Source organism: Felis catus, chromosome A3 (genome assembly GCF_018350175.1).
Source record: "Felis catus isolate Fca126 chromosome A3, F.catus_Fca126_mat1.0, whole genome shotgun sequence".
NCBI classification, from domain to species: Eukaryota; Metazoa; Chordata; class Mammalia; order Carnivora; family Felidae; genus Felis; species Felis catus.
In genome coordinates this window covers 67,843,890-67,869,252 of record NC_058370.1, presented here as the reverse complement: position 1 = coordinate 67,869,252, position 25,363 = coordinate 67,843,890, and the positions used below count along the sequence as shown (strand labels likewise).

General features: G+C 39.7%; 2 protein-coding genes across 7 annotated transcripts in view; one reads left to right on the top strand and one right to left on the bottom strand.

The window, feature by feature from the left end:
- Nucleotides 1-11,708, top strand: part of LHCGR (luteinizing hormone/choriogonadotropin receptor) — a 119,999-nt gene extending 108,291 nt beyond the window's left edge. Inside the window, exon 11 of one of the 2 annotated variants that reach the window (XM_023251668.2) lies at nt 8,819-11,708. In XM_023251668.2, the coding sequence (XP_023107436.1) occupies nt 8,819-8,876 (58 nt within the window). In that variant the 3' untranslated portion in view covers nt 8,877-11,708. Of the gene's footprint in view, nt 1-1,602; nt 3,825-8,818 lie in introns of those variants that run through there. The other variant, XM_023251670.2, reaches the window with a different exon arrangement.
- A 2,016-nt stretch (nt 11,709-13,724) lies between these two features.
- The window catches only part of STON1 (stonin 1), a 50,851-nt gene continuing 39,212 nt past the window's right edge, over nt 13,725-25,363 (bottom strand). For all 5 annotated transcript variants that reach the window (XM_003983974.6, XM_019827159.3, XM_019827160.3 and 2 more), the window contains exons 3-4: nt 19,084-19,286; nt 13,725-16,763 (exon numbers count right to left, since the gene is read on the bottom strand). In XM_003983974.6, the coding sequence (XP_003984023.3) occupies nt 16,689-16,763; nt 19,084-19,286 (278 nt within the window). In that variant the 3' untranslated portion in view covers nt 13,725-16,688. The remainder of the gene's footprint in view (nt 16,764-19,083; nt 19,287-25,363) is intronic.

The following is a 25,363-nucleotide window of genomic DNA, read 5'->3' as shown; positions in this document are numbered from 1 at the left end:
CCCAAAACTTCAGTGAGGCAAGTTTCAGTGACTATTTTTTATGTTAGTAAATAACCTAAAATGAGAATAAAAAAGGAATGCTGAGCTTTGGTCCTTCTTTGAGTATTCGGTTCTTTGAAATTATACCTGTGGCAAAGCATGAAGCTCTTCCCTAGCTGCCCATCACAATTTGGAACACCAGGTTTTCATTTTCTCCTGCTTTATTTAGAGACTATAAACATAATATTTCATTTATGATCGATGCCTGTTTTGCAACATTTAAGCAAATCTAATAATTGGATTAATTTCTTTGTATTCTATATACTCTAGTTATTTTTGCCCAGAGGTTTCAGTGCTACTATTACAAAAGTAAAGAAATAATTTCACTTTGCTTATTGTGAGAAAAGGCCAGATCTATGAAGTCCTTTCTCTGAATGAGAATGTTTTCAAAAAAATGTATTTTAGAGACAGCCCATTATCTTTTACATATTAAATTTTACAGTCAAATGCAGAGCATTTCAGTAACTGTACAGGCTCTAAATTATATATTTAATCAGTAATGAAAAATACAAGTTAGTCTCTGAGCACATGGCTTAAGGCAGCAACTATTCATAATTAGTTTTTGAACATTTTGCAACCACTGCACTAAACCCAGCAGTATTTCGCTTCTCTATCTGTTTGATCCTTCACATCTTCCAGGAAATGAAAATCCAGATAATCTCTGCCCCACCTTGTAACTTTGAAATTGTTACAGGTAGTTCTGATTTATGTATATTCTGTACTTCTGTAACATTTTCCATTTTCTAATCCAAAATCAACTTACATTATTTGAACATCAGATATTGCTTCACCATGATGAATTCCCTCTCCCCACCTCAAAAGGATTTCAGTTAAAATGACTGTGTCACAATGCTATGGCCAGCTGGTGACGTTATCACACAGTGTAATGCTGTTAATGATCACAGTACTGCCTATCTCAAAATGTTTTCACATTAAAGAGATGTATGCGTGGTGCACGTATGAAAATTAGTGATTATAATTAACTCACCAAAAGTATGGAGGATGACTTCCAACACAATGTTCCCCATGGCTACTTTTTCAACATTCTCATCAGGGGCTGATCAGAATTCAGTGACTTTCTAGCTAACGAATGATTCCATTTTCGTTCTTTAAATCACAATGTGTATAATCATATATGAACATGAATTATTACCAAGGATAATGTCCATTGTCTTCAGTTAATTTTCCAAACTACATTTCTACTTAGAAACGAGGGAGGTAAAGACCAATAAAACTAGCTTTGTTCCAACAGTACTGTACTTTTCTTCTTATCTAATTTGTCTCATTTTATGAAGTAAATGGCAGCATCTTGAGTATTCTATATTGTTTTCTTAGGGGCTTCAAATATCAGGGGAGGCAGGGAAAATATGGAGTAGACACACTTCTTCCTATTCCTTCCACTAAATATAGCTAAAAACTCTAGGTAATGGATATAAAACAAACACAAGAACATCATGAAAGGTAGAGAGAAGAGCATAGACCAGTTAGGGAATTTGCAACCCAAAGAATGACACAGCAGTGAATTCTCTGGTTTTTCTTTTTGTCTCATGTATCCCGAACCAGGTGCTGATGAAGCTGGCAGCCCAGAACACCAACAGTCACAGACAAAAAAGAACAAAAGCCTCTCTTTCTAGCCAAAGAACCAAGAGGCAGCAAGACAGAAAACTCTTTTTTTTTTAAGTTTATTTATTTATTTTGAGAGAGATAGAGCATGCACACAAGTGGGGTAGGGCAGAGAGAGAGGGAGAGAGAGAGGATCCCAAGCTGGCTCTGAGCTGTCAGCTCGGAGACCAACGCTGAAGAGTCAGATGCTTAACTGACTGAGCCACCCAGGTGTCCCAAAACAGAAAACTCTTAAACAACTGCTCTACTAGAAAAAAAAAAAATGGCCACATCCTAAACCTGTCAGCTAAGGCCAAGTAGACTTCCACTCTTGTCCACATATAACAAGGTGCAGCCATTCCCATGATGTCATTGGGTACCATACGTGATGCCTGGATTTGCACTTCACCCAGCTGTAGAGAAACATCCCTACCACCCACTGGGGTTGTCAGAGAAGGCCAAGATTTTAATTCCTGCTGGTGATAGTGAGACCTGTCCCTTGCAGTGTAGCAGAGGTCATGTGAGAAGGAGCAACAAGGCACCATTTCCTGTCTCAGCTGGGGTGATGTCAGTGGAAGCCTGTTGTGAAGCATGAACTTCCCCCCTACCCAATACTAATGAAAGCTCCCCCCTCCCCTGGGGTGTCAACAGAGGCTAAAAGGAGAACCGGTCCTTCACCTCCACCTGGAAATACCAAGATGGCACTCTCACCTTCCCCCACTGACCCACTGTCACAGAAGACCTGCTAAAACAGTTTTAAATAAGATCCAGTCTCATAATAACCAAAATGTCCAGCATGCAACTGAAAATCACCTGTCGTCCAAGAACCAGGAAAATCTCAACTTGAAAGAGAAAAGACAATCAGTAGATACCAACACAGAGCTGACTAAGATGTGGGAATTATCTGACAAGGATTTTAAAGCAGTCTTACTAAAACTTCTTTGATGAGCATTCAAGCAAGCAATTAAATGAGCACTTTAAACAAATGAAAAAAAAGTCTCTACAAGGAAATAGAAGATACAGAGAAGAACCAAATGGAAGTTTTATGACTGAAAAATAGAATAACCAAAGTAAAAATTCTATGGATGGGCTTGCTATATGTTGGATTATATCTCCCAAAAAAGGTAGAGTGAAGTCCAAACCTGCAGTACCTCAGACTGTGACCTTATTTGGAAATACAGTCATTGTAGATACAATTAGCTAATATGAGGTCATACTGGAGTAGGGTGGGCCACTAACCCAATATGACTGATGTCTTTTTCAGAGAAGGACAAAGACACACAGAAAGAAGACAGTCATGTGACAAAGAGGCAGAAATTGGAGGGATGCATCTACAAACTAGGAATGCCAAAGATACCAGCAAACACCAAAATCTAGAAAAAGCAAGGAAGAAATTCTCCCTTACAGGTTTCAGAGGGAGTATGGCTGGGTCAATACCCCAATTTCAAACTTCTAGCCCAACTTCAAATCGAGATAATCAGTTTCTGTTATTTTAAGTTACTCAGTGCATGGTAGTCTCTTACAGCAGCCCTAGGAAACTATACAAGGCTCAGCAGCAGAATGGAGAGCACAAAGCAAAGAATCCGTGAACTTGAAAACAGAACAATAGAAATAGCCCAATTTGAACAATGAACAGAAAAATAGACAATGGAAATATAAGTGTCTTTCTTGTCAGGAACCATAAAGACCAGGAGGAGGTGGGCTGAAAAGAACTGTCAACTCATTATCCCAAATGCAGTGAAAATATCCTTCAAAGAAAAAAGGGAAAATCAAAATATTCTCAAATGAAAGAAAACTAAGATTATCTATCACCAGCAAAGCTACCCTAAAAGTATGGCTAAAGGTAGTTCTTGAAATAGAAAGGAAATGATAAAAGGAGGAGAGAAAGAAAGAATGAACTAGAGAAAGAAAGAAAGAAAGAAAGAAAGAAAGAAAGAAAGAAAGAAAGAAAGAAAGAGAAAGAAAGGGAGAAAGAGGGAGATAGGGAAGGAGGAAGGAAGGGGAATGAAAAATACAAAATGTGTAAATGTAACAGACTTTCCTTCTCTTGGCTTTTTGAATGTAGCAAAAGCTACAAAGAGAAATACATTAAAACATACTCTAGATAAATCAAAATGGAATTCTAAAAAAATGTACAAGTAACCAACAGGAAAGCAGGAAAAAGAAAAAAAAAAAAAAAAGAACAGAGGGAACAAACAGAAAAATATAGGCACAAACCTGTGTTGGCAAGAATGTGAAGAAAGTGTAAACAGTGCAGCTAGTTTGGAAAACAGTTTGGCAGTTTCTTGAAAAATTAAAAATACATTTCCCATATGACCCAGCAATTCCACTCATACCCAAGAGAAATGAAAACATGTCCACACAAAGATTGGTACATGAATATTCATAGCAGCACTGTTGATAATAGCAAAAAAGTGAGGAAAACCCAAATTTCCATCAAATGATAAATTGTCAAATAAAATGTGGTATAGCCATACAATGGAATACTATTAGACAATAAAAAGGAATGAAGTACTGATACATGCATGAACCTGGATGAACACAGATACACAATATGAATGAGCTTCAGAAACATTACAGTGGAGCACCTAGGTGGCTCAGTTGGTTGAGCATCCAACTTCGGCTCAGGTCATGAACTCACACTTCATGGGTTCAAGCCCTACATGGGGCTCTATGCTGACAGCTCAGAGCCTGGAGCTTCCTTTGGATTCTGTGTATCCCTCTCTCTCTGCCCCTCCCCTGCTTATGTTCTGTGTCTGTCCCTCAAAAATGAATAAACATTTAAAAAAATTTTTTTTAATATTATAGTAAGTTAAGGAAGCCAGAGACAAAAAACTTCTATTGTTTAATTCTATTTATATAAAATGTCCAGAAGAGGCAAATCTATAAAGACAGAAATTAGATTAGTGGTTGCCTGGGGCTGCGATGAAAAAGAGAAGCAACTGAAAATGGGCTCCAGGAATTTTGGGCGGAGATGGGAATGTTCTAAAATTGATTGTAGTGATGTGATGGTTGTACAGTTCTGTGGATGTACTAAAAATCTTTGAATTGTACACTTAAAACAGGTGAACTTTGTGAGATACAGTCATCAAGAAAGTTGTCAAAAGGTATCAAGGTTTCAGGGGAGTTAGGGTGGACCTAATTTTTTTTTAATTACGGTAAAATAAACATGACAAAATTTGCCATCTTAACCATTTTTAAGTGCACAGTTCAGTGGTATTAAGTACATCTGCATTGTTGTGCAACTATCACCACCACCCATCTCTATAAGTCTTTTCATTTTGCAAAACTGAAACTCTGTGCCCACTGAACAGTAGTAACTCTCCATTTCAACTTGGAGCTGCGATTTATCCTTGTGTGGACAGATCTAGGAAATTAAGCAACTGGTATTGTTTCAAATGCAGGAAAAAAAAACTTTCTGAAGCTACAGAATGGTTCCAAAATATGTTTAACAAAAGACAGATACTTTCATTTCACAACCAAAAACACCACTCCATTGGGTGTTGGGTATTCAGTGAGAAACCATGACTCCTGGCCCATAGGAGGTGCTAAAAGCCTACGAAGAAGGCTTCCTTCTTCATTTTCAGCAGCTTTTAAAAATAAGATGGAATCAAATTTTAAAACAAACACTTTATTTTTTTCATCCTCTTGAAGATATATGTGTTTAGTAAGAAAAAGTATATTTATATGTGTGATAGATTTTAAATTTCTTTGAAGACTGGGGCTGTGTATTATTATCTTTATATGTCTCCATAGTATCTCCACTACAGAAATCATTCATTGAATGTTACTGATTTGAATTTTTAGTTAAACTGCTCTAAAATAAGGGCACTTGGGTGGCTCATTCAGTTAAGCCTCCAACTCTTGGTTTTGGCTCGGGTCATGATCTCATAGTTCATGGGTTTGAGCCCTGCATTGGGCTCCATGCTGGCAGTGAGGAGCCTGCTTGGGATTCTCTCTCTTCCCCTCTCTCTCTCCCCTTCCTCTGCTCATTCTCTCTCTCTCAAAATAAATAAATAAACTTAAAAAAAAATTTTAACTGCCATAAAATGGAATTTCTAGCCTATTTGTGGGGAAAAAAATAGGGACCAAAATAAAATTACCAATAGGAGAAGTAGTGCACTGATCTTCATTCATTCGATATTTTTTATTCAACATATAGATCATAAACGCTTGCTAAGGGATCAGCACCATAGCATTGACATTGATACAACCATTGCCTACCACCACCCCTGTCTGTGGGCTTCTTCCCAGAAAATGGGAAATTACTGTAGGCAGAGTCACCCCAATCAAAATCCCAGATGGGAGAGAAGAAAGAAAACTACACAAGCAATTACAATGTAATGGGTTAGTAGTCAAAATTACTTATGAGGAGCGCCTAACTTGAACAGGGAGAATCAAGGCGGCTTCCTGGAGTAGGACCCCTCAAGTTAGACTGTGGAATGAGCAAGGGATAAAGGAAGGGGGCAGGGAAGAGTGTCCCAGGAAGAGGGCGCTGTACAAGCCAAAGCTTGGCCAGACAAGGGAAGACATGGTGGGTTTGAGAAAATGAGAGCAGGTCAGTTTGGCCAGGGGATAGAGAACAACATAAGTTGGCAAAGTTAAGGCTGGCTGGTCAGTGTCAGATCGTGTGCTCCCCACTGACTGCAGCAGGGAGTGTGGATTGGAGGACAGGCACACTGGAAGCGGAGGAGCAATTACAAGTCTGTGGGGGTAAGGAAGAATCAGCAGCTCTGTTTGAAAAGCCTGCAGCAGGCGCAGAGGAAGAACACAAGAGATCGATGTTGCTGTTGTGTATCCTTTCCTGGTGCTCAGTCATATAAGGCAAAGAGGAAGAAAGGGGTAAGACCTCAAGAGACTTGAGCAAGTTTGGGTGGCCGGGGTGTGGGGTGGAGATCCACCAACAGGGAAAAGGCAATAAAAAAAAGGGTGACAAACATCATTTAGTTCACAGTTTTACCTCAGGCCACTTCTGGTCCCAGTGTGAGTTTAATATAGAATTTGTCCTTTTCCACAATGAGTACTCAGCAAAGCCTTTGAAAAGTGTTTCAGAAGATCTCAAAATTATCCACTGGAGAGGCAGGCTCTTGGCATTTAACAATGCCACTGTTTAAAGATGCTCTTTCCTTGTCCTTTTCATGGCACTTGAGGACCTTGGGGTGGAATTCTCTCTGAACAGTGTGAAAATATCAAAACAAAGCCCTACAGAAAAGGACAAGCACTTCTACTGGCACCATCGCCCACCCCCACACAGCCACTCACAGATCTACAGCATCTCTCTCAGAGATGAGAAGCAGAAAAAGAGTAAATTCTACACCAGCCACCACTGGGTTTCCCCAATCTGAACATGCATTCTTTGTTAGCGGGATTAATAGTCTTCAATTCCAAAATCCCAAGAATTTCCCCATTTGGATCAGTATCGTTGATATTTAAGCATTGCTACCAGTGAAGAACAGAAGTTGAGAAATACATGACTGAACTATTCAAGAAAATAAAATTAAAGTCAGTCTTTTAAAAAAAATTTTTTTTTGTTAACGTTTATTTATTTTTGGGACAGAGAGAGACAGAGCATGAACAGGGGGAGGGTCAGAGAGAGAGGGAGACACAGAATCTGAAACAGGCTCTAGGCTCTGAGCTGTCAGCACAGAGCCCGACACGGGGCTCGAACTCACGGACCGCGAGATCGTGACCAGAGCCGAAGTCAGACACTTAACCGACTGAGCCACCCAGGTGTCCCTAAAGTCAATCTTAAAGGGGAGTCACAGATACCCCTTCTCTGTGGGAGGGTGAAAAGCTTCTGAATTCAATTCCATTTCTGGAAAAAAAAAAAAACTAAAAAATGATACCTTGGATACATATGCCTGCTTGCATCTGTACCCATAAACTCTGCCTTCCCTCCTATTTGCAATGGGTGAATTTTTCATCCCCTTATCTAAATCAGCCCCCCACTAGCACCTCAGAGTCTATCCCCACTGTCTACTCAGAGATATGACCCTAGAAATTTTCTCTCTGTCTTTGGCATCATCCATTTTTCTTTTGCCACCGGATCACTGCCAACATGCAGACATCCACTATCTAGGGGTATACCAAAGGTTAAAGAGAAGGTGGTCAGTCCCGGGTGCAGGTAATAGCGTGTGCATTGTCTATAGAAAGTTTACATACAAGAATGAAAATGACTTTTAATCCGGTTGCTTTTTTCTTTTGCCACGTGCTGGCAATTCTAAGCAATATCTGAGACACAACATTCCCCCACCCTGCTCCCGGCAACTTTTCGTTGGTACAGTGTTCTAAACAACAGCTGGAATCACTGTTGAGTTTTAATAACACACACATAAGCTTCAAATCAGCACATGTTAACTTCTTACCATTTCATGAACATAGAAGTTAATCTGAAAAATCCCCAGTTATACAGTTAAACCCAGGACATACAGGGACTCAGATATCCATATTCATTTGGGGAATTCCTAATGGTCCAGAGTCATCCAAATTTGCTTCAGTTCCTGTCTCCATTCCCTTTGGAACTACATATTCCTAGGTGGAAACTATCAATTCACAATAAACAATGACCAGAAAGATGAAAAAGTAAAACTTGAGTTACTTCATTTTTGTCATTCTGTGTGACTCTCCTGTGTGCCATTTGTATCTTTAAATTTAAAAGAATGAAACAGTAGGATGCCTGACTGGTGCAGTAGGAAGAGAATGCAATGCTTAAACTCAGGGTTGTGAATTCAAGCCCCACATTAGGTACAGAGATTACTTAAAAATAAATAAATAAACTTAGAAAATAAATACAAATAAATAAATAAAGAGAGAGATACAGTGTGAATGGCCAGATGTAATAATTTTTGCTTGAGAAGTTTTGTTTGGTTGCTCTATACATGAAATATTTATTGTATTTGAGTAATAATACCTTTAAAATTGAAGTCTATTCTTCTATTTTAATTATTAATTATTTTAAAACTGAAGAAGGAATTAAGAAAACAAAACATTTAATTAGCATTGCCTAGATTGTACCTATTGCAGCTATTTTTGTGTTATTAAAATTCATGTATTAGTTACTGGACAACTATTTACATAGAATGTTATTATACCAGACTGTAACACAGAACCAAAGTACAGACTGTTGGGTAAATATAAAAACTACCGAATAAATAGTTGCATTGTTTTCATCCTGCAGGAACCTAGAGGAATTTGTGGGTGTTCACAAGACTGTGAAACTAGCAACTAGTTCATAAACATTCTGAATTTCATAACAAAACCTGAAGTGAGATCTCCATACCAACATGAAATAACACTGGCTGGTGGAGACTAACCAAGAAAAATTTTAAAGCAAAATAAGAGGTGATTGAAGCAATGGCTGGATTTATTTCAAAACTTGTGATGCTTCCAACACCACAAGTACAGTTAATGGAAACTCTGAAGAATGCAAGCGGGCACATCCAAAGCACCTGATAGAAACAATGCAAGATTCAGACGACATGGACTGAAAGATGACAAGGAATCACTTCCTAGAAGTATTGACAATGAGGAAGAGAAGTGAAATTTTAGTAAGAGTCAACATCAATCAGATTTACGAAAACAGGACAAAGAGGATGGACTTTGGTCTCAAGGCGAAAGGGTGTTAAACAGATCTCATCCTCACCAGCTACTGTCCCAATGTTCTTATTTACAGCAAAGCTCCTCAAAAAAGCCATCTACTCACGGTCTCTACTCCTACTTGAGTTGTCTGCCAACGTCACCGATGATTTCCACGTTGCTAAATTCAAAGACCAATTCTTAGTCCTCGGCTTATACGGTCAGCAGCATTTCAGGTAGCTGATTACACTTATTCCAGTGAGGTACTCTTCCTCCATCTCCTTTACTGGATCATCCTCGTTTTCCTGACCCCTAATGTTACAGTCCAAAGACTCAGTACCTAGACCGCTTCTACTTTTTACACTCACTCGTAGGCAATCTCATCCAGTCTTACAGCTTTTAGTGCCAGGGTCTCTAAACATCCCATCTCTGGCTCAACCCTCTTTCCTGCCTGGTGTATCTACCTGGATGTCTGATAGGCCTCTCAAGGTCAACACATTCAACCTGCATTTCTGATCTTTCTCCCCAAACTTTCTCCTATAACTCTTTCTCTTCTCCATAAAAGACAGCTCCCGTTTTTAGTTGCTCAGGCCAAAAGTCTGGGAGTCAGTTTTGTTTCCTTCTTTCCACCACACTGGGAGCCCAATCCAATCCATCAGCACACACTACTAGCTCTGTATTTCAGACATGTCCTGAGTCCAACCATATTTCACCCCCCATTACCACTCCCAGGTACCATTGCCTCTCACCTGGATTATTGCAATAGCCTCCTAACCACGCACTGCTTCTGCCATTACCCACTTTTATGTCCACAGACTCATCATAACATGTAATTCAGTTCATGTCACTCATCTGCACAAACCTTCTAATGGCTCCCGTCTCACTCAGAATAAAATCCAAGTCCTTCCCAAAGACTACGCCCTATGTGATCTGCTTCCCTCACCCACCCACAACCTCTCTGATCTCTCCCCCAGCCACCCTCCCATTCATCTGCTCCCACCACCCAGCAGCCATCTGCCCTCCTTGGTGTTTCTCCGATAGGCTAAGCACACTCAGACTTCAGTGCCTCTGCAAAAGCATTTCCTTCTGCTGGACACACCCTCCTCTGGGAGATCTTGGTCACTTGCTTTCTCACTTCTTTCAGGTCTCTGCTAGAATGTCATCTCATCAGCGAGGACTTCTGGGGCCAACCTATCTAAAATGGGTTTCAATTTTCTGCCATTCTGTTGCTTTTTTCCACCCCCTGCACAGCAATAATCACAACACGGTATCCGTGTACTGTCCAACTTCCCCATTATTAAATATCTTCCACAAGAAGAGGAATTTGCTGTTTGGTGATTGCGTATCCCCAGTGCCTAGAAAAATGCAAGCACACAGTAAGCACACAATAAACATTAGAGTCAGCAAGACAACTAATTAGAACAATGGTCTCATAGCATTTTGAGGTGATTCAAAGTGAACACTTAAAGCAGCCGATGTCAAGCAAGCCTTTTGTACTTCAGAGTGTGGAAGACACCTTAGGGAATGCCTGATGTGTTTAGCCACATTCATACACTTACTCGTGGAAAAATATTGTTCTAACAGGCTTTATAAGAAAATTACAACATCCACCCAGAAAGATTTCTGGAAGACAGTGCCTGTCTTAAAGAGACAATGCTCATTAGTAGTCTCTGAGGACTATACGGGGTGAAGGCTTATCCTTGAGTCAAGACAGTATGGTATAGCCTCCTGAAAGCATACATTTGCTTACCTAAGAAGCTAAAAGTACAATCCTGCACTAGAGCTTTTTACAGACCACACCCAACTTGATACATGGCAACTGAAAGCTCAGAAGTCAAACAGGATGGACCCACTGTAATATTTTTAAAATATTTTAAAGGAAGAAGATTTAGAGTTTATTAAGTTAAACAAAAATTGTTTGAAATCTGTTGAGAAGCAAGGCGCTATATTTTTTTTGTCTCTGTAGTACTCAAAAATATTTAGATATAAGCATGGTATTTAAATCTCTGGGATGTGTAAAATTGTATTCAACAGCATTTTTAGACAGGGCATTAAGAATACTTAAAGTGTTTGTCTACTGCATTAATTTTAATTATACTCCACTGGACTCACAATGGCTTGAAATGCTTTACAAAATGCCCCCAAGATCTTTTATTAATCATAATACAAGCACCACCAAACTCAAAAGCTCGAACTCTGGGTAGCAGCAGCTTGCCTGCGAGCGCCCTCTTCTGTTTCAAAAGTATATGGCAAATTTCATTACGTGGAATTCACAATTCTGGGCAGCACAAAATGGGCTTTTCAGGGAAATGTCGACAAACACAATCATATTATTTAAATATACTGTCCTCCCACCTGAGGTTTGTCAGGCTGTTCTGGAGCAGATAGAGGAGGGGAAGATGAGGGGAAAGTTGCAACCCCAGAAGTTAATGGTGATTTGCATTTCATCCCCGGGAAATCTCTGAGAAATGAACTTTAATCTAAAACATGAAGCAACGAGTCTAATCTGTTTTCCTTTTCCTTACAGACAGAATCCGATTTTAAAGGCAAAATATTACCTGCAGCTTTTATCTAAGGTATTCTCTGTAACTCAGCGATTTGCTTTCTGACTTGCAATCCTGTCTTGCTTTAAAAATTAATGTACAAATTCATATTTAGATGCTAGTTCTAAGCAGGAACGTACTAATGCAATTATAATCAGATAAACCTTTTGTTCCATATAAACTGGGAAAATATGCAGGGAATGAGGTTGAACCTTATGAAATTGCCATTAAGAATGGGTAAATATTGCCCATTTCATATGGTTCAATCAAATACACCCAGTCCTGTGCTTTAGGACCCTGGATAAGAGCACTAAGAGGGGCTGAGAGAGACATAGCAAAATCTAGTGGAATCATGGTGTGTCTACACACAAAGGGGGCTGGGTAGTCTAGGTGGAGTTGATATAAAACAGGAAAGAACTGATTGATGTGAATTTGAGGGATTTTATTAGAAATATAATCAGCTTATGCTATTTGATTCTTTTGTTGTTCCTGCAGAACGAGCCAAACCCTGCTCATTCCAGTAGTGGCTAAAACAGTGCTTAATGATCTGGCCACTATGAGGTTTATTTCCTGATGCAGTTTTGAAATTTAACTTCTATAGCTAGATAAAAATTGAATTTCAACACATGGCAGCTTTCTTATAAAAAGGGCAAGCAGAGAGGTCGTTAGGTTGGTTTTTATTAGAACTGATGTATCTTCATATCTTTTATGGCCTCCCACCCAACACACACCTTATCTGAAATATATTCTGTACAGTTGCATAAAAATCATTTATGAAACTGAAAATAGATTGCTTTAAATGAGTATCATTTCTATAATAGTAGTTGCCAAAGTTTGAAAATTCCTTAAAATTCTCCTGTGGACAAAGTTTGTATTGGTGTCAGGAAAAATTAGGAGAGACTTTTTTTTTTTTAAGACTTACTCATTTTTGAGAGACAGAGTGTGAGTGGGGGAGGGGCAGAGAGAGAATAAGACACGGAATCTGAACAGGCTTCAGGCTCCGAGCTGTCAGCACAGATAATGACCTGGGCTTGAACTCACTGACCCCAAGATCACAACCTGAGCTGAAGTCAGACACCCAATGGACTTAACCACCCAGGAGCCACTAGGTAAAGCTTTCTTTCAACAGCAGGTGCCCTATTAGCTCATTTATCCAGGTTATCAACATCTTTCATTTTCTTTGAGTTATTGTCCAACTCTGTAAATTTTAGAAAACTGGTATTAATGTCCATGATCCTTGTCCATACAAATGCAAATTAGGGGCACCTGGGTGGCTCAGTGGGTTAAGTGTCCTACTTCAGCACAGGTCATGATCTCGTGGTCCATGAGTTCCAGCCCCACGCTAGGCTCTGTACTGACAGCTCAGAGCCTGGAGCCTGCCTCGGATTCTGTTTCTCCCTCTCCCTCTGAACCTCCCCTCCCCTCTCAAAAATAAATAAATATTAAAGACAATTAAATTTTTAAAAATGCAAATTACTTGTAGGTAAATTGATTGTTGATTATTGCCCTATTGATAGGTCCATTTTGCATCTATTTATAAGCGGATTTCAGAATCCTTATTGCCTGTGTCTCTGCTCTTTGAATTTTCCTTGGAACCAGATGTAACATCTTACCAGTTCCCTCATTACTTAATGTAATGAGCTAACTTAAAACTTGGGCATGTCCATCCATATATATATATATATATATATATATATATATATATATATGTATATTTTTTTATGAGAGTAATGACTATACCCTCTTTTAAAAATCATCCTTTCACATCACAGATTGTAGTTTGATGGTGTTATTTTTCCAGAATGTGCCAAGATTCTGTGTTCAGTGACTCTTTAATAATGAAGCAGTACACATTTGCCTGACAGAGAGTCAACTGTTTAAGATCCTTGAAATTGATTTCATACAAAAAAAAAAAAAACAGTCCCAGACCTTGCAAAAACAGATATAAGTCCATTGCACAGCAAGAACCATTTGAAATACATCTTTAATTTTAAAAAATCAATATGCAATCTACAAAATATTTTGTTACATGATTATTAAGGCTCAACCTGTTTTATATTTGTATTGCTATGACATAAAATCATATTTTGAGTAAGATATAGTAATACTTATTGTTAAGGAAGACCTTCTAACTGAATTTATAAGAAAAAGAGCTGTATCATAAATACAGTTCCAGAATGGAGGAAACTAAAACCCTAAAACTGTCCCAATATATAAATCAGGTCAAAATGCTAGCCTTTATTTATGTGCTGCAAAGTAATTATTTTCATACATTTTTAATGGATCAACTATTTTTATTCTCATAGAAAAAGGACATGTACTTAAATTCAGACCTGTACAAATGATCAGGTAACCATCAAGCCATGAATTCATTTACACGGTTAGTATGATCCTTTGACTGGTAAGGCAACCAGAGCAGAACATCTAGTCTCATACTGGTCAACCCCTTGGAACTCTGCCATTGTATCCATCAAACAACTGATCCCCAAATGGTCAAACTCATAAAGGGTTGATCTAAATGACCTAAATTAAAACGCTAGAAAGGATTTCCTCCTTCGCACACATCCTTCCTCCCTCCCCAACCTTAAAAGCAGGGGGGTTGTTGTTGTTTTGAAGATTATCATTTAGTTTCTGACAAAGGAAATTTCACTTCTTAATTTGTAAGTCTAAATGAATTCCACCTGATTTTTCACTTAGAGCACCATGGTCACATTTGACCTTCTGCCATTTCTGAGGTCAGAAGAATTGTATTAAAAAGCCTCTCCTCCCTTCACAGAATGTTAATTTAACGCTAAGTAATGAATATTTAAAGATCCTAATAGATGTGCAAATTAACAATTATGCTGTAGCACCCTGCTGTTAATGCTATCAACCTTTGCATTGCTGCAGAAACCAATTTGAGCTTTAGTCAGCCTTTTTGTTACTGCGTTTTCAACACTGAATCTTGAGATGCTCCAAAGGCTGGGTGGCTGGTGGGTAAATGACCCCAGCAGTGAGGTACCCACAAATACTGGGCAACCTGTGAAGCATGAGAGGTGATTAATTGAACACTTTGCTGAAATTATTTGGAAGTGTAAATATTCATTAAGTTCATCTGAATCAGACTCTGAGTTCTTTACGGGCAGGATGCCATAAAACAGATTTAAAAGGAATGGCAGTAATTAACCCAGCTGACTTCCCTGGGATCATGGAACAGCATCAGGTCCAGCCTGCCTCCATATTTGTTCTGAGCATGACTGCAGTCACTCCAGAATGTGTCACACCAGATGATGGGGAAAGATAGTGGAATTTTTTTTCTAGTGACACACACACAAATTTCCCCTCCCATGCAATCAACAGTGAGTCTCCAACATATGACATTATGCGCACTGTATCAAGCGAAGTTTAAAAGAACAATACCAATTCATTTTAACAGTCAACTTTTGCATTCTCTGTTTTTAAAATAATGATGAGCAATAAAATCCGCTGATTGATACAGATTATCAGAAGTGTTTGTTTTTAATCTGTTTTGAACAGATTAAAATGAATGTAGTACAATATTAAATAAAACATATGACATCAAGTCTGTGGGCCAACAAATAAATGCTGTTTGAAAGAACATTATTATATCATCAGCTCTGACTCAAAAGAAATCTGGTAAATAGGGAAATATGCCTCCTAATCATATTTAAGATTCAATATAAATTGAAGGTGTATAATACCACATGGAGGGCATTGTTTTTTCGGACTAAAAAATCTGTAGAATATGGAATTCATAGATTTTAAGTCTGACCTTTCACTGTAAATATTGAAAGAAAATTATAAACAGAATTTGAACTGCTAATGCTATTGGTTTTTTATTAGAAACCAAGCATTTACCTGACTTGGAAGAATAGAGATGTCACCTCGTAAAAATTCAGGTAAAATAATCTAGTGTCTTTCATTTTCTTCATATTTTAAAGAAAAATACTCTAAATTAAGCAGAATTAGCATAAATAGCATGATAGCAGTACACGCATAAAATAATCATAATATCATTTAGACTTCTACTCAAGAGAGGCTTATGTTAATTACAAATAATACTTTATCAAAAATACATTCTTAGAGCCTGTACTTTTGGGAGACAATATTCATGAACTTTAAAAATTCATCTCTAATATACATAAATATTTTAACTAGTGTCCAATACCATTCCATTCTGAAAGGAATCTCTCCAAGCAAAAGGCAGTATGTCTTAGTGACTTGTACTAAAATATGTATATCAACAGAAATAGCTTCTTTGCAACACACACCAGAACACAAATACATTTTGAAAATGATAACGCTGTGGGGAAAGACAGGTACCAAATACAGTCGATGATTACTCACCAATGTAGGAAGAGGACAGGAAGATAAATTATTCAAAATCAGATCCTTCCACATCTCCATTTTAGCCTGTGGTTTCAGCCTCATTCTACACCTAGCCACATTCCAGAGATGAGCAAGAGGGAAAATTGAGTATTTCGCTTTATGTCTCCTTTGAATGCCTCACCCTCCAGTAGAGGTGCTAAGAAGAGCAAGAAGAGACGGGACTGGAAGATAATAAATGTGGCCCCCAGGTGATCCAGAGTGCAAAACAGTGAGCCACTGAGTAATGAAAAACTCCAAAACCCTTTAGCCAAGCTGGTTGTCTGGTAACACATTGAGTAACAGTGACTCTGAGTTTTAATGGGAAACAAAGACATCACACAAACTATAGACACATTTTAGATGAAACTCCTGCAGCACAAACATATCAAAAGCATAAAATACAGATTGTTTGCTTTCAGGTCTCCACTTCTCTAAACAAGGCCACTGGACCTGTCCGAACCCCTCTATAAAAAAGTCATTTCCACAGCACAGAGCAGATCTTTGTATGGTTTCTGTCAATTGCATATTTGAAAAGTGGGTCATCATTTACTCTTGCCACTTCTACTGAGTTACGCAGTCACCAGCTTTATCTGGGTCTTCTCCATCGATTTTAATCCTCTTCTTTTCTATTTCAACCTGTATGCGAAAGTGAAACATGGCAGCATTAACAAACACAGAACTAACACTGTTCAGTCCTACTTCATGCATGTGGCAAGGACCGCAGCCACCTCATCCTTTGGACACACAGTGCCTCCACGGTGTCATGCTAGCCCCGAGTGAGGCAGCCTGTTCTCCTCTTGAGCTTTGCAAATCCTTCCCTCTAGGGTCAGATCTTGTAGAGGACTGAAACTCTCCTCCCTTCTAAGTCAGACATAGGGTTTAGAAAAGTACACAGAATACATACACTCATAAGACATTTAGAGTCCTGGATAGATGTGTGAACAACTATACCCCCAAGTATCATATATGGAGCCTTTGGCCCCCTTGAAATTTATAACTCACCCAAAATCTTCTAATTAAAATGAACTACTTTACAAACTAGTAAACCAGATGGACAGAACCATCCACCTGTCCCTCATCTTTTTCATTTCATCTCATGTGTTACTGCTTCACAGAGAGGCCCTCCTGGACCACCTGAGATAAGGAAGCCCTCCATCATTCTCTATCTTAGTCCCCTATTTTATTCTCTTCTTAGAATCTGTCACTATGTGAAACTATTTATTTGTTTACAAACTATGTTTTGTTCCCCAACTAGAAGGTATGCTTCACGAGGTCAGGGACCTGTGTCTTGTTCACTTTTGTGTCTTCAGCATCTAGAGTGGTACCTGGCACTTTGAAATTGCTCAAATACTTATTAAACAGAAGGTGACATTTTGAAACCGCCTGTCACCAAGTGTGGATCAATTAGTAAATACTACTAAAGCAGCAGGGACTCTGTTATATAATTTTGGGCTGTCCTCTAAAACAATAGGAAACTGGAAGGACCCATACATAGGAAAATAGGGATCAATGAATTCTCCATTGTATTTGACCCACATTTCAGTCACACCTAGTGCTGATACACCTAGTGTGACAGGTCAGGTTCTCCAAGAAGCAGACTCTGAGATGGAGACCGGCATGTGGAAAGTGTACTGGGGAATACTGTCGGGGTCAATGTCTGTTGGGGGAGGAAAGGGAGGGAAGGAAGCAGACAGAAAGAAGTCGGGCTGTAATGCAGTCACCATAAAGGCTCTAGCCAGGTGAGCTGGAGCTAGGAGGGCTGCAGAGTTAACCCAAGCTGAGGCAAGAGGGTCTTAATACACCTGCATCCACCAGGAAGGGGGTGTGACCCAGGCCAAGGCAGCTTTCTTCAGCAGGGCAATTCCCAGCTGCTGAGGGACTAAGTCCTTCCATCCCAAAGGGGCTGCACACAATGGTACTCACCCATAATTAATTTTATCAATAGAAAAAAAAAAAATCACTGGTCCCAAACATATAGGCTTATAAACAGATGGTCCAAAATAAAGAAAAAACCCTGAATTCTATTAGTATATCATAAACCCACCCATTGGTGTTGATGATGTCTTATATAATCACACCATTTCAAGACACTGGGGGAAATATGTGACAGAAGTTACCTCTATTATTTACTAACTTTGAAGATGAAAAGGAAAGGCAAGTTTAGAAATAGGTGCAAGGAAAGAAAGAAAGAAAGAAAGAAAGAAAGAAAGAAAGAAAGAAAGAAAAAAGAAAGAAAGAAAGAAAGAAAGAAAGAAAGAAAGAAAGAAAGAAAGAAAGAAAGAAAGAAAGAAAGAAAGAAAGAAAGAAAAACAGATGCAAGCGTATGTCACTCTTTAACTCATCTGGCATAAAAATGCAGAAGAGCTGATGGTAAACACTTAACATTGGTAGAATAACTCAGTATTTCCCAAAGGGTGCTCCACAGAATACTATTCCAGAAGATACTGACAGGTGTTCCACATGTACATGCCCATAGAGACAAGATTCAATAAGCAATGAGTTGGGAGAAACTGAGTTAAGTCTAACAAGTTTCTTTATTGCAGGACTTCTCAGAGCCTTCACTTAGCATTAATTTAGTGTATAGCATTCCCCAACTTACTTTTCTCTTGGATCACTATGTGTGTTCCATAGAACACATCTTGAGAAATGTTATTCTAACATAATTTTTATTACAAAGATGCTTCTGGAATGTGAATTTGTTTTTAACTCCCTGTTTTTCATCGAGTGCTGAATTAAGTGGCACTGGTGCTCAAGCTCCTGACATTTTCTAGAACTGAGAGAAACTTGGCTTACTGGTGACCATCAGGTTTCCAGGACGGGGCTCTTTTCTAGGTCACATAAACACAAATACATATACATATACACAGTCACTCAAAAGGGCAAAACAAATATCTAATGCCAAATTAGGCCACAGCTCCAGAAGCTTCAACTTCAACCAAAGAGCTTTGGGATATACCTGAATGTTGTAGCAAGCTCTCTGATGAACATGTTTCTGTGGCTGGAAATCACTCTCCACACCCAGAGACCTGACCTCTGTCCCTGAGGCACAGGTGTCAAGCATTCCAAACTGAACAGTAGCAAATGGATACCAATCAGAGGGAATTTCTTGGTCTGATCCAAGTTCTAGTTTGTATGACAAGCAATGGGGATGATCAGGACCTTGAAGAAAAAAGCAAATGATCAAAGGATTTCAATGGCCATTGAACATTTCTCCTAAGCATAAGAAGTATCCATCCCTCTCCTTAATAAACAATTCTGTTAGCACTATAATGAAAGTGGCATAAATTCCATTTAAACAACATACCATCAAAATTCACAATTTTGCACCAACTAGGGGAAATCTATCTGCATTTTATAACTACTAGCTTTAAAAGAAGTACAAACTCATTACTATATATATGATATATTAACTCCTAAAGTGTTTTTAATTAAAAGCATATTAAGTTTCTTTAATTACATATGCCTAATATTTATATTAAGCATCATTATTTGGCTATAATATACATGGAATGTGTTTAAAAAAAAAAACTCTTTCCCTTAAGTAGACTGAATAAGCTCTTACAATAATTCTTAACTTATTCATTTTCTCACCACTGTTTCTTGATAGATAATGCAAAGGTAAACTTCAGCCCAAATTGGATCACATCATTAAAATTTCTAACTTTTTAAAGTAAAGTTTACAAAAATTGCATTACATTTTGGAAACTACTCTAGGCCAAGAATTCTTTTTTCAGTAGAATGGATTATTCTTTACTAGGGTAATTCTCGCTCACCCTCCAAAAGCTTTGCCTGGAATGGATGTACGGTGTAGAGATAGGCATATTTGCTTTCAGTACTTCAATCTAATATTTGTTTCCACTTAATTCCATTTGCCATGTATTGAGCATCTAGCCTCTGCTAGGCCAGGCTCTGTGCCAGACCCAGGGATATTGGATATACGCAACGATTTTAAGTGGGGCCGTGTAACATGTATGTATGTGTGTGTGTGTGCACGTGTTACCATAGATTTAAAAATATATATATTTTCAGTGCAATCACTGTAGTAACTCTACAAAGTTGTGTGATTCTGTTGTGTCGTCCACAGCACCTACATATCCAGCGCAGCTGTCTTTACTTAAATAAATGTATGAGATGACAGTTATTTGAAAAGCCAGATTAAATTACTTTACCACTGACATACCTCAAGAAAGAACACTTCCATCAGAATATAGCTCTAGGCACAAAAACAAGGGTTTAAAGGATTCCACTTAATTCTTAAAAGATAAATTGCCTTTCACGCCTTACAACCTGTTCCTTGTAGAGAAACTAATAGAATTCTAAGGCTGTAAAAGGCCTTGAGAAGTCATCAATCAATTAACCAACAGCTGCTCATTAGCCATCTCCACCACTTACATGTAGCGCAGGACAGCCACGGCCTCTGAGGTGCTCTAAGCTACCCAGATCACTGCAGGCAAGTGAGAACTTTATTCACACATACACACCCAGGGGAGATTCCATAATCCATTACCCTTTCTAGTCTGCAGTCTGCAGCAAGGAGGCAGTAAACTTATTTAAACTTAATTCAGGCACTCTTAGGTCCTTTATGGCACGGTGGCTAAGAACACAAACACTGGACCCAGATTGTGCACAGCCCAATCCCAACTCTGCTAATTAATAACTGTAATCCTAGGCAAGTTACTTGGTCTGTCTGAGCCTGTTTCCTTATCTAAACACGGGAGTGATGAGGGGCGCCTGGGTGTCTCAGTCGGTTGACGTCTGACTTTGGCTCAGGTCATGATCTTGCAGTTCGTGAGTTTAAGCCCCGCGTTGGGCTCTGTGCTGACAGCTTGGAGCCTGGAGTCTGCTTTGGATTCTGTGTCTCCCTCTCTCTATCCCTTCCCCGCTCATGCTCTGTCTCTGTCTCTCAAAGATGAATGAACATTAAAAAAATTTTTTTTAATGGGAGTTATGATGTTGGTGATCATAACATGAACCTTACAGGATTGTTCAGAGGATTAAACAAACCAGTGGGCACACGTGGAGCATGAGAGCCATGGTATACTATAGCTGTACAGAAGTGCTGGCTGCATATGATTACTTTGCAAAATGCTCTTCAATTATAAATCCACTATTTTTATTTAGTTACTACAATTTTGATAACGAAGGGACCGTGAATTCTATACTTTCAGACTGGAAATGATATTGGAGATGGTCTAATTTGATAGTCACATTTTATTTTTTTAATCTGTCAGATTTTTTTAAGTTTCTTTTGAAAGAGAGAAAGAACGTGAGTGAGCAGGGGAGGGGCAGAGAGAGAGGGAGAGAGGAAATCCCAAGCAGGATCTGCACTGTCAGCAAAGAGCCTGACGCAGGGCTCGATCTTACCAAACGTGAGATCATGACCTGAGCCAAAACCAAGAGTTGGACACTTAACCGACTGAGTGCCCAGGTGCCCCTGATATTCACATTTTAAAGGAAAAAATTCTTTTGGAACTTTTGCACTCGAGATTACTCACATTGAAGACCTAGTAGTATTCCAAAAATGTTAGAAACAAACATTTTCTACCTGCTTTCCTAAAAAATTGGTAAAAGATAAAGAAGAGCATTTTTCCCTTCAAGTTTTCTGGCACGTTTTTCCTGGCTTTTTAAAACTCTAAATACTCTACAGTGTTTAATCACACACTCCCCCTTTAGACTTTGATCTCTGTGCAAAGAGGTATCATATCTGTCCTTAGCACAATGTCTGGCACATTTAAGGCTCAAAGGATATTTGTCAAATTCATGAACAAATGAATAGAAGATAGAGGGAAATCAGGTTATCTATCTCAGTAGTTTCCAGCAGGGGGCACTCTAGGGCTTTGGTAATGGTTACTCTCCAAATTTCTTCGGACTGGGAAGGTAAATCACAAACCACCTCGGTCTACTAAGTGTACGGTCCTTCTTGAACTAAAATATTTCACATCTGGAAGTGAATTGTTGAGAGTTGGAGGGAATGAATGGCAGGAGGATGACACAAGTGGGGAGAGGGCAACCAATGTGCAGATGACAGCATGAAAACAAGCAAGCTTTCTCTAAAAATTGGTAACACGGGAAGGTAAGAGACAGATATATTAATTGGCACCCCCCTTACCACTCCCACTCCCCTAATTCTATGCTCTCTGCACCTCCTGTGACTAACCAGTGTTCCCATCTGTCCTCCCCACCTCACCCCCACCCCCACAAAGGATGGGGCTACCAGGCCATCCTTTGCTGTGAAATCAAAGACCTGCCCACTTTGTTAAAAGAATATTAAGCACTGGCATGCTGGTAAAAGGCCAGTAGCCCTTCCCACCTCCCTTGAAATCACATGGAAGTGAAAAGGAAAGGTCAATCCTGATCTCAAAAACTCACAGGAGGAAAGGCATTATATAAACTAGTAGACTAGTTCATATATTCTCTTTCAGTTTCCAGTTTTAAAATATTTTTTTCTAATAGTACTGGTTGTTCAGAAACTTGCTTAAAAAGGGTAATGTTTTAAAGACTTTTTAAAAAGATCCTATTCTTTAAACACCCAATTGATTTAAAAATTGTATAGAGAACTAGAGATGCATTCAAATAATCTGCTACTCTTTGCATGGCCCGTGAGCCAGCAGCATTTGTATCGCCTGAGCAGTGTGGGATTCAGGGGACCTCAGTCTACATTTAAAAAATTTTTTTAACGTTTATTTATTTTTGAGACAGAGAGAGACAGAGCATGAACGGGGGAGGGTCAGAGAGAGAGCGAGACACAGAATCCGAAACAGGCTCCAGGCTCTGAGCGGTCAGCACAGAGCCTGACACGGGGCTCGAACTCACTGACCGCGAGATCATGACCTGAGCTGAAGTCGGACGCTTAACCGACTGAGCCACCCAGGCGCCCCATCAGTCTACATTTTAAAAAGGTGATTCACAGGGCACCTGGGTGGCTCAGTCAGTTAAGTGTCCAACTCTTGATTTCAGCTCAGATCATGATCTCATGGTCATGAGGTTGGGCCCAGCATTGGGATCTGAGCTCAGAGCCTGCTTGGGATTCTCCCTCTCCCTCTGCCTCTCCCTGGCTCATTCTCTCTCTCTGTCAAAATAAATAAACATTTTTTTTAATAATTCAAATTAAAAGCAATTCACATGCACACAAAAGTTTAAGAAGCACTGTCTTAGGATAAAGATTTCCTCTCTACCCCAACCTTACTCTTTCTACACTTCTCCACAGGCAAATTGCCAGGCACCCTCTCAGTCTTTGCATTACCCTCCCCACCCACACGGTGAAGCCACATGACAGACCACAGGATCACCAGTGTCCTGCTCCAGCCCAGCTTCTCCCTGCCCCTCTAGACTGCACCTGACACAGCCCCCCTGCCTTTTGTCTAGGCCCCCTTTTGGCCCACAGATCTGATCTGAACAAAGCATCTTTGATCCCAAAGGATTTGTTCTGTGAATTATCACCATATAATTGACTGGAATGCCTGGTGCTATGACCGTCTTCTAGAATTCCTGAAGGCCAGCCTCTCTGGGAACATCCACTCTTGTAACTGTTCGTAGCGAGCTCAGCTGCTAGCAAATGTGGGTGGTAGGTGAGAAAGACTCAAGGAGACCCAGGGACACAGAGCAGGGGGGAAGGACCTGTGCCTAGAGGACCAGAACAGGTGTCACAGCAGAGCTACCAGGTCAGGGGTTCTCAACCCTGGCTGCATGCCTTTTACGAGCACCAGTATGTGGGCCTCACTCCCACAGAGCCTGATTGGTCAGGATGGGGCCTAAATACGGGTCTGTTTTTAAAGCTCTAATGATTGTAAGGACTCGAATATGCTGCCAGGGCTGAGAAACAGATTTTAAAAGGAGTAAAGAGAGGATCCCAAGTGATCTCAGCCAATGGCACTATGGATCACCTATTCACCAAAGCCAGAGCCCTCAACCTCCTTGCACCCCTTCTGTCCCCCATACCCACAGGTAATCTGTCCTTTTCATGGGGGCACCTCCTCTGAATTTCTCAACCATCCCTCACTCCTTCTGGGTGCTCCCACTGCCACTGGCATTGTTCATCAGGCCTCCCTATGTCTATAATCTGCTCCTGAATTTCTCCTCTGCATTGTACGCCTGACTTCCTAAAACAGAAAGGATGGATGAAACATGGATGATTCTGTCACAGTAGTGCCTGAAAACACTCCAGAAGCCTTGCTGGCAAACTCCACACCCCAAAGCATGGCTCACAGTGTCCTTCCTGCCTCAGTCCCAAAAGATAACTAAGATCCCCCACCTACATGTCTGATTCTGCTTTTTCTATCCCTGATAGAATCCTACTGATTCTTCCACACCAGGTTTAACTCTAGTGTCCCCTGCAGTTTATCACTCCTTTCTCTGGAATCCCTACTATATACACTTGTACATGCCTAGCATACAGCACACTTCCACATAGTGTATTTTCATACTTGCTTCCAGGTCAGTCTCCCCTACTAGGCTGCTACGTTTCTGGAAGTGGGAAGCATGTCTGCATCTGTCTCCCAAGCACCCAGCACAGAGCCAGTACCTACAGGAAGTTTGTGGAATGAATGGGTCTTCTTCTCAATAAATTCTTGGTGAATGAATCAATTAACTATACCATTAGCTCTGGGAAAATACAGGTTATAAACAGGATCATTTTCACAAGAACATTTACATGTTGTTCTCTTTCCAAATAAATGATTCCTATGGGTTCTCACTTTGAAAAATAAGCATGGTTGCCCTGATTGGGTCTAGCAGGAGTGTCTGCTCTGAGGCAGAACAGCTGGAATGGGTTCTTTGTGAGCCTGTCCTCCGTCCCTCTTGACCCCACCTGGACAGGCCAGCAGGATGAGCCCCTAGTGCTCCTCTCTGAGGCATAATCAGGAGTCAGGTTATCACCCAGACATCAGGAGACATGTATGGATTGAGAAGATTACAGTAGGTATTCCAGCCTGCCTTCCTCTCTTTCCCTTTGCCTTTAGTAAAATAAAAAGCAATAATATTATGATTTCTATAACCCCTTTCATCTAAAAGTAGCACAGATGACTTTGAGAACAGATCATTTGGAACTTTGTACTCAAAACTTCAAAACTTGTTTCCCTAGGATGAAGATAACCTGAGAATGGTTTTAACTTGCTTCTCCAGCAAAGTTATAAAAGGCAGGAAACATCACCTCTGTGGATTGTGTCACGGAAGATATTCCCATCACACAGGAGTTGACCAGGAGGCACCACTAGAAGCCATCTGTTGTGACCATGCCA